This window comes from Toxoplasma gondii, chromosome VIII (genome assembly GCF_000006565.2).
Source record: "Toxoplasma gondii ME49 chromosome VIII, whole genome shotgun sequence".
Classification (NCBI taxonomy): domain Eukaryota; phylum Apicomplexa; class Conoidasida; order Eucoccidiorida; family Sarcocystidae; genus Toxoplasma; species Toxoplasma gondii.
This window is the reverse complement of record NC_031476.1, coordinates 348,116-361,265: the sequence shown is the minus strand read 5'-3', so window position 1 is coordinate 361,265 and position 13,150 is coordinate 348,116. Positions and strand designations below refer to the sequence as shown.

The 13,150-nt window shown below is 52.6% G+C and overlaps 1 protein-coding gene across 1 annotated transcript; it reads right to left on the bottom strand.

Annotated features, from left to right (window-relative positions):
- Nucleotides 1-1,760: 1,760 nt before the first annotated feature.
- TGME49_229640 (hypothetical protein) lies at nt 1,761-10,679 on the bottom strand. The gene is made up of 8 exons (XM_002367857.1): nt 10,367-10,679; nt 9,409-9,760; nt 8,650-8,710; nt 8,194-8,279; nt 7,230-7,299; nt 6,619-6,718; nt 5,365-5,916; nt 1,761-4,629 (listed from the first exon to the last, which is right to left on the bottom strand). The coding sequence occupies exons 1-8, from the start codon at nt 10,488-10,490 to the stop codon at nt 2,150-2,152; spliced, it is 3,825 nt and encodes a 1,274-aa protein (XP_002367898.1). The 5' UTR covers nt 10,491-10,679; the 3' UTR covers nt 1,761-2,149.
- Between the last annotated feature and the right edge of the window lie 2,471 nt (nt 10,680-13,150).

Below are 13,150 nucleotides of genomic sequence, written 5' to 3'. Positions count from 1 at the left end.
CCTGTGCTTTTTCTTACTTTCAATCTTTTCCTTGAGGCTCCTGCCTCACCGGAAACAAACAAAGCTTCTTCTACAGCGCCTGACACACGTCGCGAATGCCGCCGCTCTCTCGCAGCTCTCTAGTTACAGACTGACTACTAAACGGTTTCACTTTTGAGTAAACGCAGAGGTACTTTACTTAAGACCTGCTTGCCCCACTGTAGGTACTCATGCGTCGATTTTTATATATAGACCTCTAGGCATAAATGACATGTATGTAGACATATATATATATATATATACCCGTATATATACATATATACGTGCATATGATTGTATATATATATATATATATATGTAGAAGTTGTTGTCGAGAAGTGGATATAAGTGGAACTGCCTCAGCTCAACAGAGTAGTCTACGCATGCACAAGTATAAAAATTGGAAAGACAGATTCCCTATAGAATTTCTCTGTGGAGCCCTCTGGGAGAGCCGTGAGTCACCACTGATCGTCGCTTCCATTTTCCGCGACAGAAAGGTCGACAAGTGCATGTGGATGCAGAAGCGAGAGAAAAAGGACTCCCCAGAATGCGATTGTCATCAGCATCGTACTGGGAGTAGTCGTTTCAATATTTTTCAGCGACTTCATCTTTGGAGTATGCAACGAGTCGGACCAAGAGTTTGGACCTTGAACGTCTTGCGCGTTTCCACATGTACTTCAGAAGCACCTTGTCCATTTGCTACCGTTCGACATGGAGGCACATTTCCATCTGGATTATCTTTATTCCACTGTGTTCCGTTAAACCTGGAAAAGCAAGAGAGCTGTGGAAGAGGGTCGAAGGCTTTACACCTGCCTTTTGGAATCGACTCTCTTGTTTGTGCTGAGCTGGAGAAGCCGTCCTCACCGGACGCGTGCGTGCATTCAGTTCTCTGTTCTCACTTCTCAAATTGCATGCGCTGTTCTGCCATCATTCTGATTTTTCTCTTTTGGGGTCCTGTCCAAGGAGTTTGCGACATGAAGCGGCAGAACATCGATACAACGGGTTTGTGAAGAATCGAGAACTTTGAGCGACGGGGACCTGTTGCCGCAGTTCGCGCGAGTTGGTTCTGACATGAAAAACAGGGGAACCGTGGAAATGCAACAACTCACGCCAGTTCGTGGATGCGGAGACACGCGAGATCTGAGAATTTCCGCGGCCGCTGTTTAACAACATGATGCTTGACAGCAGTCAGAAAACGCTTCTCGTCACCTCACAAGTAAGGAACGCCTGACATGCATCTGCTACGGTTTTCGTTTTGGACCACTGTGGTTTATGCACATATTCCTGTCCACGTTCAGGCATGTGCGGCATACGCTCATCTATAAAAATATATGCTTGGAACGGCGCAGTCTGACATACGCGCCCACACAGTTTGCGGACTTTAGACACTGTGCAGACTCCCCGCTTTCTTCCCCTCGCTGCCGCAAGGCGAGAGAGAGAACGGACTGAAGAGAAGAGTTTGGTCCACACCCTCTGCTCGAGTCGGAGCTCCACAAAAAAAAACGACGGAGCGCCATCTCCCCACCCTCACTGTCCAAAAGAGAACTTCGGAGTTCTGAGTCGAGTTCCACCATTTCAAAGAAAAGGGTACGACCGCACGAACTCCACTTTGCCCTCTAAAAACGGCGCATGCATGCAGGGATCCTCTCGGAGAGAGACCGCTGCAAAATCTGTTATGTCTTGTTCTCACTTCAGATTCACGAAACATCGACGCCTTATCCTTCCCTGCAACAAAGAGACACGCGCTCCGTTTTCCAGTTCCACCTTTTCTCTTCTCTTTATCCTCTCTCCTTTTGCCTTTTCCCTTTCTGTCCTTCACTTTCTGCTCTTCTCTTCCTTTCACCGCTTCTCGCGCAGCTTCGTCGCCTGTCCATGCGCCTCTCCTGTGTCTGTGAAGCCGCAGCTCTCGAACGGTCTCTCCCTCCTTCGCCTGCCGCATCCATGCGTGCAGGCGTTTTGCAGCCAAGAGAAAGCCCAACCTCCGTCCACTTGTCTGTTTCACGCTGCGTCCCCATGTGCGTTTCTTCCTTTCTCGTTCGTTCTAGCTCTTTTTTCCTTCTCTTCCGGTCCACCGATTCCTGTTCTCTCCTCTTGCTTGCGCTGCGTTGCACCTCGTCCAGTCGTTCGCTTCTCAGCTGCCGCGGCGCTCGCCACAGACTCGACCTCGGCAGCACCAGGTTGCCTCACGCGTTCGTGAGCTGTCTGTGAAAGTCGAGGGAAGGTCGTCGGCGTCTCCTGGGAGGGGCGCGAGCGCTGGCTCGGCTTCTTTTTTCTGCAGGTGAGGCGGCAGGGCGAAGAAGTGATCCACACTCTGCTTCGTTGCGAGGAGCTCCGCCGAAGAGGCCCTGTCCGTCTCCGCTGTCTCGCCGGCTGGCTGTTTCTCGTCGCGCGTCGCCTCCTCCTTCGCACGCGAGACGAAGTAGGCTGTGTCCGAGGAGACTTCGGAGGAAGTCGAGCGCTGCATACACAGCTTTTCGGATTTTGCCGCGCAGGCGCCCAGAGGCATGAGGTTGAAGACAACCGGGACGGAGGAGGGAGCGCTGTAGTACGCGTTCAGAAGGGAGGCAGGGACGTTTCCTAGGGGGTACGCAAACACCGGAGGCGCGACGCCGGGCGGCAGAACGTAGCTGGGAGCCGGTCGAACGGCAAAGGATCCGTTCGAGGAAGGAAGCGCGACTGGCGCGACGGAGCCGCAAGGCACTGTCGTGAGGACTGGACCTTCGACAGCCGAGTGACGCTGCAGCACCGAGCCACTCTCGCGGACAGGCACCATGTGCGGGAAGACGGCCGAGGGCGCCTGGAAGGCTGGACCCAGTCGTTTCTCCGAACCTGGAACAACGTAGAAGCTCCTGGGCTTCTTCGAGTCGACGCGAGAGCCGAGCGAGGCCGCAGAGACGAACGACGGGTGCACAAAAAACTGCGGAGCCTTCGAAATCTTCTTGCGACTTGAAGACACGGAGGGAGTCCCCGACGCGTTCGTCGTCTCTTCGCTCTCTTCCTGCCCTCCCAAGGTCGCGACGGGAGACTCGAAAGACTCGAAAGCGAGGCAGGGCGCTGGATTCGATGCCGCATGCGCTTCCCCGCGTTCTTCCTTCTTCACGCTCTCTTTGAGACTTCCTTTACGGCTTCCCTTCGCCGGCGCTTTGACAGCTTCTTGAGTGCGTTCTTTCGGTGTCTCTTTCGGAGTCTCTTTGACAGCTTCTTGAGTGCGTTCTTTCGCTGTCTCTTTCGGAGTCTCTTTGACAGCTGCGAGAGGCGACGACATCTGCCTCCAGAGAGAGTCCACCATCTGCTTGACTTGCTCCGCGGAGATGCCTCCTTCCTGAGCACTTGTCGCTTTGTTGCCTCTCTCGTTCGCCTTGGCTTCTTCTTCTTGCCTCTCCAGCGCGAGGATCGCCTTATAGACGGCGACCAGGTCGACACCCTCTGCATGCAAGTCATTCTCGCGAGCTGAACTCTTCGCGTCGTCCACTCGCGAAGGCTTCGGTGTGAAAAGGCCGCTTTCGAACGAGGTCCTGCCGCTCTCGCTCGAAAACGAGCGCTCCGCAACGCAGCACTTGGTCCACCCTGGAAATCCCGGTATTCCGGAAGGCACGACGTCAACGCAAGTCGACGCCGCCTGGCGCCCTGCGCTTCCTTCGCTGTGTCTAGACACCCCGCTGGTGGCAGAGGCGCAGCTGGCCTCGCCTCGGACACTGCTGGAATCGCCGCTTCTGTCAGATCCTTGCCTGGGAGCCGTCGTGCACTTTAAATTTTCGCTCGAGTCTGCATGCGCGAGGAGCAGCGACAACGTCGTCTCGGTCGTACCGATTCGCGTCGGCGACGGCGTCGGCGGCAAACAGCGCAGCGAGGTCCAACTCTGGAGTGTCTGCACACCTGAAGCAACGCCTTTGGCGGGTCGGCCGTCTGCTCCAAGGCCTAGAGCCTCTCCCAGGACTCGCCGGACGTCGGAGACGGACAGCGAGAACGAGTTCGCGCGATGCAGCAACTCCGTCGCGAAAGAGGCTGTTGCAGACAATTCCGCCGAAGCTGGGAGGTCGCAGGAGGCGAACGAGTTCTCTCTCAACACTCCTGCGTCGGCCCCCGCGCCGGTGTCGTCGATTCCGCTCTTCGTTGCACACGGCCGGACCTGCGGAGTCTCCAGAAGCATCTCCAGGCGCGTCTGCAGGTCCCGCTCAAACTGAGAAGTCGCATCCCGCTTCTGCACTTGACTCTCCAGAGATGGACTCCACGACGCTGTCTTCGCCGTCGACTTCGCCTTCTCTCGGAGGCTCCTCGCCTCGCGGCTCTCCACTCTCTTAAAGCCTCCCGCGCTGCCCTCGGGGCCAAACGCGGAATCCTTCCTGTCCACCTTCTCCGGCGACGCCCAGTGTCTGAACAGCCCACAGGACGCGCAGGACGGTCCGCCGAACTCAATCGATTCCGAGCTCTCCAGAGTGCCCGGGGCCGCGGCTGTCTCGACAGCCAAGAAGGCAGGAGAGCAGTCTTCAGGTGCAAGAGGATCGCGCGGCGTCTCTCCCGCCACATCCGGAAGGACTACAGGTTTGTGTTCTTCGCTGGGTGCGGGAGCTCTCGCAGCGACGGCGAATTGAGCTGCCAACGAAAAGGCTCCTGGAGGAAAAAAGACAAGAAGGCATCGCAGGAGAAACGCATTCAGGCATGCAGGTTGTGGGCAAGCAGGAGGAGAATAACCTGTGCGTTGGAACGCAGACGACGAATCAAACGGTGGACCCGATGTTCATTCACGCTTCGCCGATCAGAGATCGTATCTACGAACATGCGGCGCTTCCCACACATGACGCAGATCTCATCTTCAATCAACACAGAGACACCAGCTGCGTGCAACGCGGTAACTGCAAGCCGTCGCCTCGCTCCAGGGTCTCTGTGGTCTGAACACGAGCTCTGTAAAGAAACAACGTCCACCTCGTCGGCCAGCGACTGGCTTTCCACGCGCCTCGGCTCCGCGGGTCGAGCAATCTCTCGTGGCGAGGGCGGTCGGCAGAACACAGACGCTCTTCGAACGCACAAACACAAATCTGTCGGGAATGGACCCAAGTCGCGAGACGCTGGAAATCGTTGTTTTCTGTCAGCCCACTTCACGCTCTCTTTTCCCCATGCTTTTTGTTCCGTCCGTTGGTCGGTCTCGTTGTTCGCAATCCTCCAGCCTGCACAGCGCGACTTGGCTGTCGCCGACTCGCTTCGTCTCGAACAACTCTCTTTCAAATTCCCTTCGTCTTCTTCCCCAACGCCCTTCTCCTCGTTGCCCTCGAGGCCTGCTCTTCTCCGGCTGCTCCTTCAACTCCTTGCGCAACTCCTTCCTCTCTGTGTGGACGTCAGCCGACTCACCGTCTCCGAGAGCAGTTGCGCTGCGTCTGCGAGCGCTGCCGAGCAGAGCAGGTTCGTGGTCGAAGCTGCGCGAGAGGCGGCCATCGCTGTCAGCTCTTCCTGGGATGGGTGCGAGTTCTAGGCGAGTAGTTTGCGAGCTTCGCCCCGGCATATCTGATCTCCGTCGACTGCTCGTCTGGGCCGCTGGTCTCTCTGCGGCGAGAGGTCCTCCCCACGACAGCTGCGCATTCTTCTCCTTCTTTCCATCCTCGGCCTTCTTCACGGAGGGACTGTCTCCTTTCCGCAGAGACCCCGGCGTCTCCTGCTGTCGGGAGGCTGCGTGCTGAGGCTTCGCGTTGCTCTCAGCAGGGTGAGCCTGGCCGAGACGCGGAGCCGCAGAGGCGGATGCTGCAGCTTCTGCTCCTGCTAGCTGCAGTCTGCGCGTCTCTGCGCCCTCGCCTTCCAGCGCCAACATGTCCCTCAGACGCGCACACCAGCTTGCAAGGCTCGAGTTCTGCAGAGACACGCTGTGTGCGTCGAACAAGCGACTGAGTTCGGCGAGGAGTTTGTCGACTGCGAACAGGGAGGAAACATAAGAAACAACCACTGCCGAGGTGAGGCGCGAACCGACGCAGAGGACTGCGCAGCGGAGATGCGGGAGGCGGAGAGAGAGGAGAGAGGAGAGAGGAGAGACGAGAGGGCGTTTTACCGGGAGCAAACGGACGGTGTCGATTCCCTCTTTATCATCTCATGTTCGTGGAAAGACGCAGGTGGAAGTCGAGAGAAGAAGAAAACAAATCTCGTCCGCTCTGACGCCGAGGGGACACCAGAGGAGAGAGAGAAAGTCCTCTGGCACACCGGGGTTCTTTGCGAAAAAGAAATTGAGGTTTTCGCGCGACTTCAGACTCCGGCGTCGACTCTCTCCGTAGAGAGGATGACACGAAGCAAGCGAAGGGGAACTAGGAAGAGAAAGATGTGCGAGGAAAGCGAAAAAGGACGTGATGAGGGGACAAAGAGAAGAAAGAGAGGAGGAGTCGAGAGAACAGTGACAAACAAGACGACGAAACGAAGACACAGAAGACCTGCATACAGAAGCCTCCTGCAGACTTCCTGCGTACCATCCCGACGTCAGTTCAGTTTTAGCTCCAGGTCCAAGAGAGGAGAACACAGCCTCTGGAAACACCAGCTGTTCGGTGACTCAGAAAGGCGGCCTCCACCTCTGGACTGAGGGTGAAACGAAGAAGCAGACAGCTGAAGCCTTCTGTCGTCTCTCACCGTTCTGTCTGTGCGTCGAAGCTTCAACAAGAAGACGGACGGCGCTCACAACGAAGTGAACGAGCACCCAGTTTGCATTGGCGTCGATTTGTTGTTTGGCCTGCGAAATCGAGGTGTACATATGCGGGAAAGAACGGTCAGGAGAAGCCGCGCAAGCCAGCCCCCACGAGGGCGTCCTCCTCTTAACTTTTGCATGCAAACGTGGACTGGAGTCCCTGCTCGCGACATGCCGTTGAGTCGAGGACGAGAAGCGTTCCGCTGTTGTTCCAGCTTGCAGGACTTCAGTTTTTTTCACCGACAGAAACACGAGAGACGGACAGCAAAGCCGTGAAGCTCGAGGAACTGAAAAACCGCTTTTGCCCACCACGGAATGGCCAAGGATAAGCTGAATCGAAGAAGCAGGCAGAGAACAGCTGAAGCTGCACGCGTCACAAACCGAGGCTTCGAGAGTCTTGGCACCAGCGTCTTCTCAAAAATCGCGACGAGCAGAGAGCGAGAACAAAAGGAAACAGCACAAGGTGAACCGGCAGCGAAGTCACATCGAGAAATGCTTCAATTATCACAGAGAGACAGAGGAACAAGCTGCAAAGGAACAGTGCGTAGAGCCGTACCTGCATTTCCTCAACTTGGTTCAAGATTGTTTGCAGGCTCCCATCCAACTCTTGGTACTCCTCCATGACTCTGTAGAAAAAGAGCCAAAAGAGAGAAAATGCATCCTTTCCACGCATCCTCTTTTCTCTGCTTCAATACGTACGCGCTGCGGCCTAGACGACTTGCAAACAGGAGTTACCTAAAAAGCCGTCAAAACCGAGCCTCTTCCTCCGCCGCAACGCTTGACACACGCTCCCCTTTCTTCTCTCACACGACAAACGAGAACCGACAAAAAAAACAAGACACCAACGTATATAGAGACATATGCATATATATATATACATATACATATATATATATATATACATATTTAGATAGATACATATATATAGATACATAGATAGATAGATACATATACATATGCATACATGCACGTATTTATACAAACAGATGTATGTATACTTCAATATCGAGAATGTACAGGTATGCATGTATGCTTTAATGCATGTATGGAACATGATGTCCTGCGGCATCTCGAGGACGCGAAAAGATCACAAGCGGTGGTCTTGAGATTGAAACAAACGGAAACAGGCACTGTGACCTCCCGGGGTGACGCCTGTTCGCCTGTGAGAGACGAAGTCCTTCCGACATGCACCTTAAAGAGTGTAGTTAGGGAATACAAGTGACGTTCGACGTTCAACGGTAGATATCCTTGTTTCTGCGACACGCACTGAGCTGCAGAGATACAAAACCTTGACAAGCACTGCCCGTTCTAAGTACACATATACATATATATACATATATATATATATATGTATATATATTATGGGATACATCTCACTCTGTATATTTATATACACATATGTCCAGCAGTTACATGGTGAGAGCTACCACAATGTTCGACCGGTCGGAACAGAACCTCGAATCGTATCGAGACTAACTAGTCTTGGAACAGTGGACTGGTTTGCCTCTCAACGGCCTCACTTGTTGTGCCATTTTTTGAGCGCGACTCTTTCTTCCTTCAGAGACTTGCAGCTTTCGTTCATGGCCTGGAATTCTCGATGGTATTCCTGAGGAGAAGAGACAGTTTGTGCAACCAAAGTCCGTGACGCAGCCGCTGAGTTGTTTCGTTGCATGCATTTTCAGCAACGTATGGGGCTCAAAAGTAGATAAAACAAGAGTCACAACAAATAGCAACTGTCTCCGGATGCAGTACGCTCCCGCATGCAAGCAGACGAGAAAAACGCACGTCCTTCGCAAGCAGATTCAGACGAGATGAACGAGACAGAAGACAGCGCGAGGAAAGCAAAGCTGTGATAAAAGGCGTACTCCTCGGCCAGTGTTTTCTCACTAGAACAGAAGCTTTTAGTTCTCTCCGTCTGGCAGTCCGTGGAAGAAAACAGGAAAAAATCTGCGACACTCAAACCGTTCGCCACTCACCTTGAGGAGAGTACGGGGGGTCTCTGACGGATCTGCTGCGGATTTTCCTTCCTTTTGCTGTCTGTCGAAAAAGCAAGGCACACAGACAAGACCAGAGAGGTGATAAGAATCCGCGCGTTTTGTCACGCCTGGGGTATTTTTGATAAAGAAAACGAAGAGGAAATGAGAACTTTGATTTCTTCCAGACACGCAAAAAGACAGGCAGTTCGCGACTTCGATACACCCGAAAAGAACAGGGCCGGTGACTGCCAGGCTCCTGGTCAGGCTTCCAGGGAATCTTTGCACGATGTGTGAACGCGTGAGAACATGGAGACTCGACAGCAGAGAAGAGGCAACAGTGGGTACGTTGAAGAACAGAGGTCGCCAGAGGAAAAACTGCAGAGCGGCTACACACACTTTGACACTTTTCCTGCAGAGAATTCCATGTTTTCCATCTCAAATACTCGAAAAACTGAACAAGCTACAGAACCCGTCAATCCGCCCGTTGCAGGGTATGAAAGAATAAAAAAAGATCCGTTTCAACCGTTGCTTCTTACACAGAAGTTCCCAGTACATTTCCGCATACTAAAATATATACATGTATATCTACAGATATATAGAATACTTCCAGTTTAGAGAGATATGGCTGGTGGGAGTCGTACCCGTACATATGTAAGTATACATATTTATACATCTCTGTGTACGGATGTCTTTGGATATGAGGTGAATTTCCATTAGCGTGGCTGTCGAGGAGTTTGTAGGTGGATAAGTATGACTGACTTGGGAGGTGGGGAAGCGTGGTTTGACATCATTTCTTGTTCCTCTTTGAGGGCAAGTTGAATCTGTAGAAGCGCCTGTAGGTAGGCGAGAGCCTGTTGCTGCTGATCAGCTTGTTTCTTGGCACTGTCGCCTTCTGTGAAGCCTCCACCTTTGGTTTTCTCTCCCGGACAAGCCTGAGAAAGGAACGCTTCGACTTGTTCGAGGAGGCGGCCGTTGGAGATTGTGGAGCTCGGAGCGTCCACATTCTTGACAGTCTGCGAAACCTCCGAGGCCGTCTGGCTCCGTTTCCTGTCCGTTTCGGCTTTCGCCGCAACAGTTGAAGAAGCGCCAATGCTCCGCGACCGAGGCTCTGCTGCACGGACAGCCGAAGAAGCACTGGGAGTGAGCTGTTCCCCCTTGGAAGGACTTCCCTCGACTCTCCCCATGGCGGAAAAAAGGTTTAAATGCTAAGGAAGACCTAAAGGTCTTTGGTAAGACAGAATGATTCAAGAGAAACACGTTGAGCACGGCAAAAACCCCGAGAGCAGACCAGTGGACTCTCGCTAGCGGCGGAGGACTCCCCGCGGCGGATACCGACGGCGAGGGCGGAAGCGGCACTAAAAAAGTCGGAGTTTCAGGAAGAAATCCCCGCAATTCTGAGGCGAATGCCACACCGAGTTTGGTGAGAAGAGCCAGGAAAGGCAGAGAAGAAAAGCGGAGACCAAAAAGGCGAGAAAGAAACCCAGTGGACTAGTCAGTGTGCTGAGAAGGACTCTTGACTGTAGGCCCGTGCAACTGAAGAGCTGCCGGTCCCGCGAGTCAGGTATCGGAACTCGGGAGAAAGAGAAGGAAATAGAAAGGCAGTTGGCAAGAAGCGCCGCGAAGGCGTTGGAACCTCTCAAGTGCCTCGACACCTACGCTCGCGAGAAAGGCGGGTCGAAAGAAGCGTGTTTGAGTCGAAAGATTCACACTTTCTTACTGCGGACCCGGGGGACCAGCTCCCGTACCCCGCGTTCGGCTGTTCGTGGATACTGTTGGTGATTTGAGTCTACGAAGAGGAATCCGAGCGAACGTCCTCCTGGAAAGACGGAAGGCGAAGTCATCGTTGGAAACGCCCCAGAAAGAAGGCGAGAAAAAACCCACTCGACACACTCTGCGCCCAGCGACAGTCAGCTGAGCACCGGAAGACGCCCCGAGTGGAAGCTGGAAAGGGAACAGCAGCGGCAACTGCGGAGGATCGAATTTGCTCATTTCAGTTGAACTCAGAAAGGCACAAAGTCCTTCACTGAAAAAGCGAAACTGTTAGAGGCCGGGTTCGCCATTTCCCGCGGGGGCCACCGGCACCGCACAAAACGGGACGCTCAGAGTCATAGAAAGCGACACGCGTTCGCAAAAAGGAGGGTCACGATGGCTAAGAACCTCTACAGAGATTTGGGGGAACTAAGTTGCATCCGGGTCCTTCCCAATCGCAGACTTTCTGTTGCAAAAATCTCTGCTAAAAGGAGTTTCCTTTTCGCCTTCTTAGTAGGTGGAATAAACGCAGAAAATATCCAAGGCTTCTGCAAGTAAAAAGCGGAAGTGTGGCGACAGAAGCTGGCAAAGAGCCGGCTGTGTCATGAGGTACCGCGGGGGGGACGAGAAGCCTGAAAAAAAAGGGCGGATGCGCTTTGCAGCAGTAGTTCTCTGGATGGGAGGGGAATGCATCTAAAACAAAGTCGCTTCTGCTAATTTGGAAGCCTCTGGCTACAAACGACGAAGGTGACGCGAAATCCCAGCAGTTTGTGGTGGGCTTCACGGTCTGTTTGATTGCTCGGGTATCGAAGTTTGAACGGAGAAGTTAGCGGAAAAGTGTGTTAGCGAGACTCCAGCTACATAGTGGAGTCAGAGTTAAGGCAGAGACTCTATGCTGCAGAAGAAAACTGCGCAGGAAAGCCAACTTGCAGTCTGAATCGTTTGTGCTGAGGAAACTCCGCCACGCTCTAAACACGCGGAAATCGATGTTGTCCTGAGTTCGCTTTCCAGATGCTTTAAACCTCAAACACTGGATACGTTGTAATGGTAACTTGTGCCAGACTTAGAGAGATACCCGACAACTCCTCACGTGGTAGGTTTGTCATGGAAACCTGACTCAACACAGGCAACCTGACGCCTCAACCGTTTCTGACAAAAGGCGCCACGCAGCCCTCAGGCATATATGTTGTCGGAAGGCCGCGCCTCCTTGACTCCAGTTTAAGAGGTTCACTTCAGGCTACTTTTACTGCTTCCACTTAAAAGTGCATTCAACTTCCGAAACGAGTTCTGTGTTTACAGTTTTCACCGTTCCATTCAGGAGCATACCGTTGTACTCGACGATCTTGTGTGGTCACATTCGTCCGCGCAGAACAAAGAACAGTTTGTCCGGGAGGTTCGAGTCTAACATAAATACCCCAGTATCAACTTAGATGCACAGACGGTCATGATCCATCAGACTCTAAGCTGACACAACAAAGGTAACACAGTCGCTGGATTCCATGTAGCCTCCTAAGACGGTCATTAGGTGTGGCTCCCGCAATATCCATTACACATTCTGTTGTGTGATTTCTCCTCGAAACGAAACTAACTGAATGGAAGTTGGATCCTGTGAACAAACATTTCAAAATCTAAACCGGGGGCCGTCTTGTGGTGTAGACTCCCCAGAAAAGCTTAAACAGAATATTCGCTCATCCTTTCTCCGTACAGGACCGGACTGACCCTACGGCACTCGCTTATCGCAGAAGGCGTGGCCACAACTGACTGCAATTTTTAACGCAATTTGCCTGTTTTCACGAAATGTAGAGGAAAGATTGGAAAAGGTTTCGAGAAAGTCTTACACAATGCACCTTTGCATTTGCTCCGTTCCAAAAGACTCCTGTTTCAGAGTGCCCACCGAAGGAAACGTTGTACACGCGGTCTCCTAGAATAGATCGTGGGAAGCAAGTGTGTTAGTTTTAGTGGAAACACCCCCCAAGTAAACGTAGGAGTTTTTCCTCTTCTACCACAATTTTATTACGTGGAGAACGGTACTGTCGTAGTGCTCAACAGAGCATAGCCTTTGTGGATGTTTCAAGGACGCAGTGGTGCGTGAGAGAATCGAAAAGTGAAAGATAGCCTCGAAAAACTGCAGTGTGTACGTCGCTTCTACATTGAAAAGAAACGAGGTCGGCTTCTGAGACTCCCAAGAGTATCAGTGTTTAATTTCAAGCACCCTTGATTTCCTGGATCGCATCAACCTTCTGTCTTGGTTTCTTGGCTTTTTTCGGTTCTTCAATTCTAATGGTGGCGATTCTCCGCATGACGTGTGTTCCGTCTGCGGAGTCATCAACAGCTTAGACACAGACAAGACTACTGTGTATTCGAGAGGAAACTCGAAATGTGTACCACAAACACAGGCATGAGACACGTACAGAAAATACAGGTGCTAAAAGGAAAGTCGAAAGATGTACCGAAACTACAGATGTCACACCCAGAGCTGGTATCGTGTTTCTCTGCAACGAATTCCCTTAGCGTCAGACTTCTCTCTCGCCCTAGCTGGCGGCACTGTGTGCCTCAGGTTTTCTTTTTTCATGCTTGCGTCAATTCTGAGTAGCAGTTTCCTTTCGCTGTGAATACGAGTGACAGCAGTGTTCCGAGAAGACGCCAAAAAGAAAAACTGCGAAAAGAGGCAAGTCGGACACTGCTGTTGGTCGCGAGAGGTGGGGTTTGTCGTGTATTCGCTGGACACCTGCTCAGTGCAGTTAATATGATG

Coding starts and splice junctions, on each gene's coding strand:
- TGME49_229640 (XM_002367857.1), bottom strand. CDS start 10,490: ATGACTTCGCCTTCCGTCTTTCCAGGAGGACGTTCGCTCGGATTCCTC. Junction 9,761..10,366: donor GCTGGTCCCCCGGGTCCGCA/GTAAGAAAGTGT, acceptor CTGTCCGTGCAG/CAGAGCCTCGGTCGCGGAGC. Junction 7,300..8,193: donor CTCAAAAAATGGCACAACAA/GTGAGGCCGTTG, acceptor CTTTTTCTACAG/AGTCATGGAGGAGTACCAAG.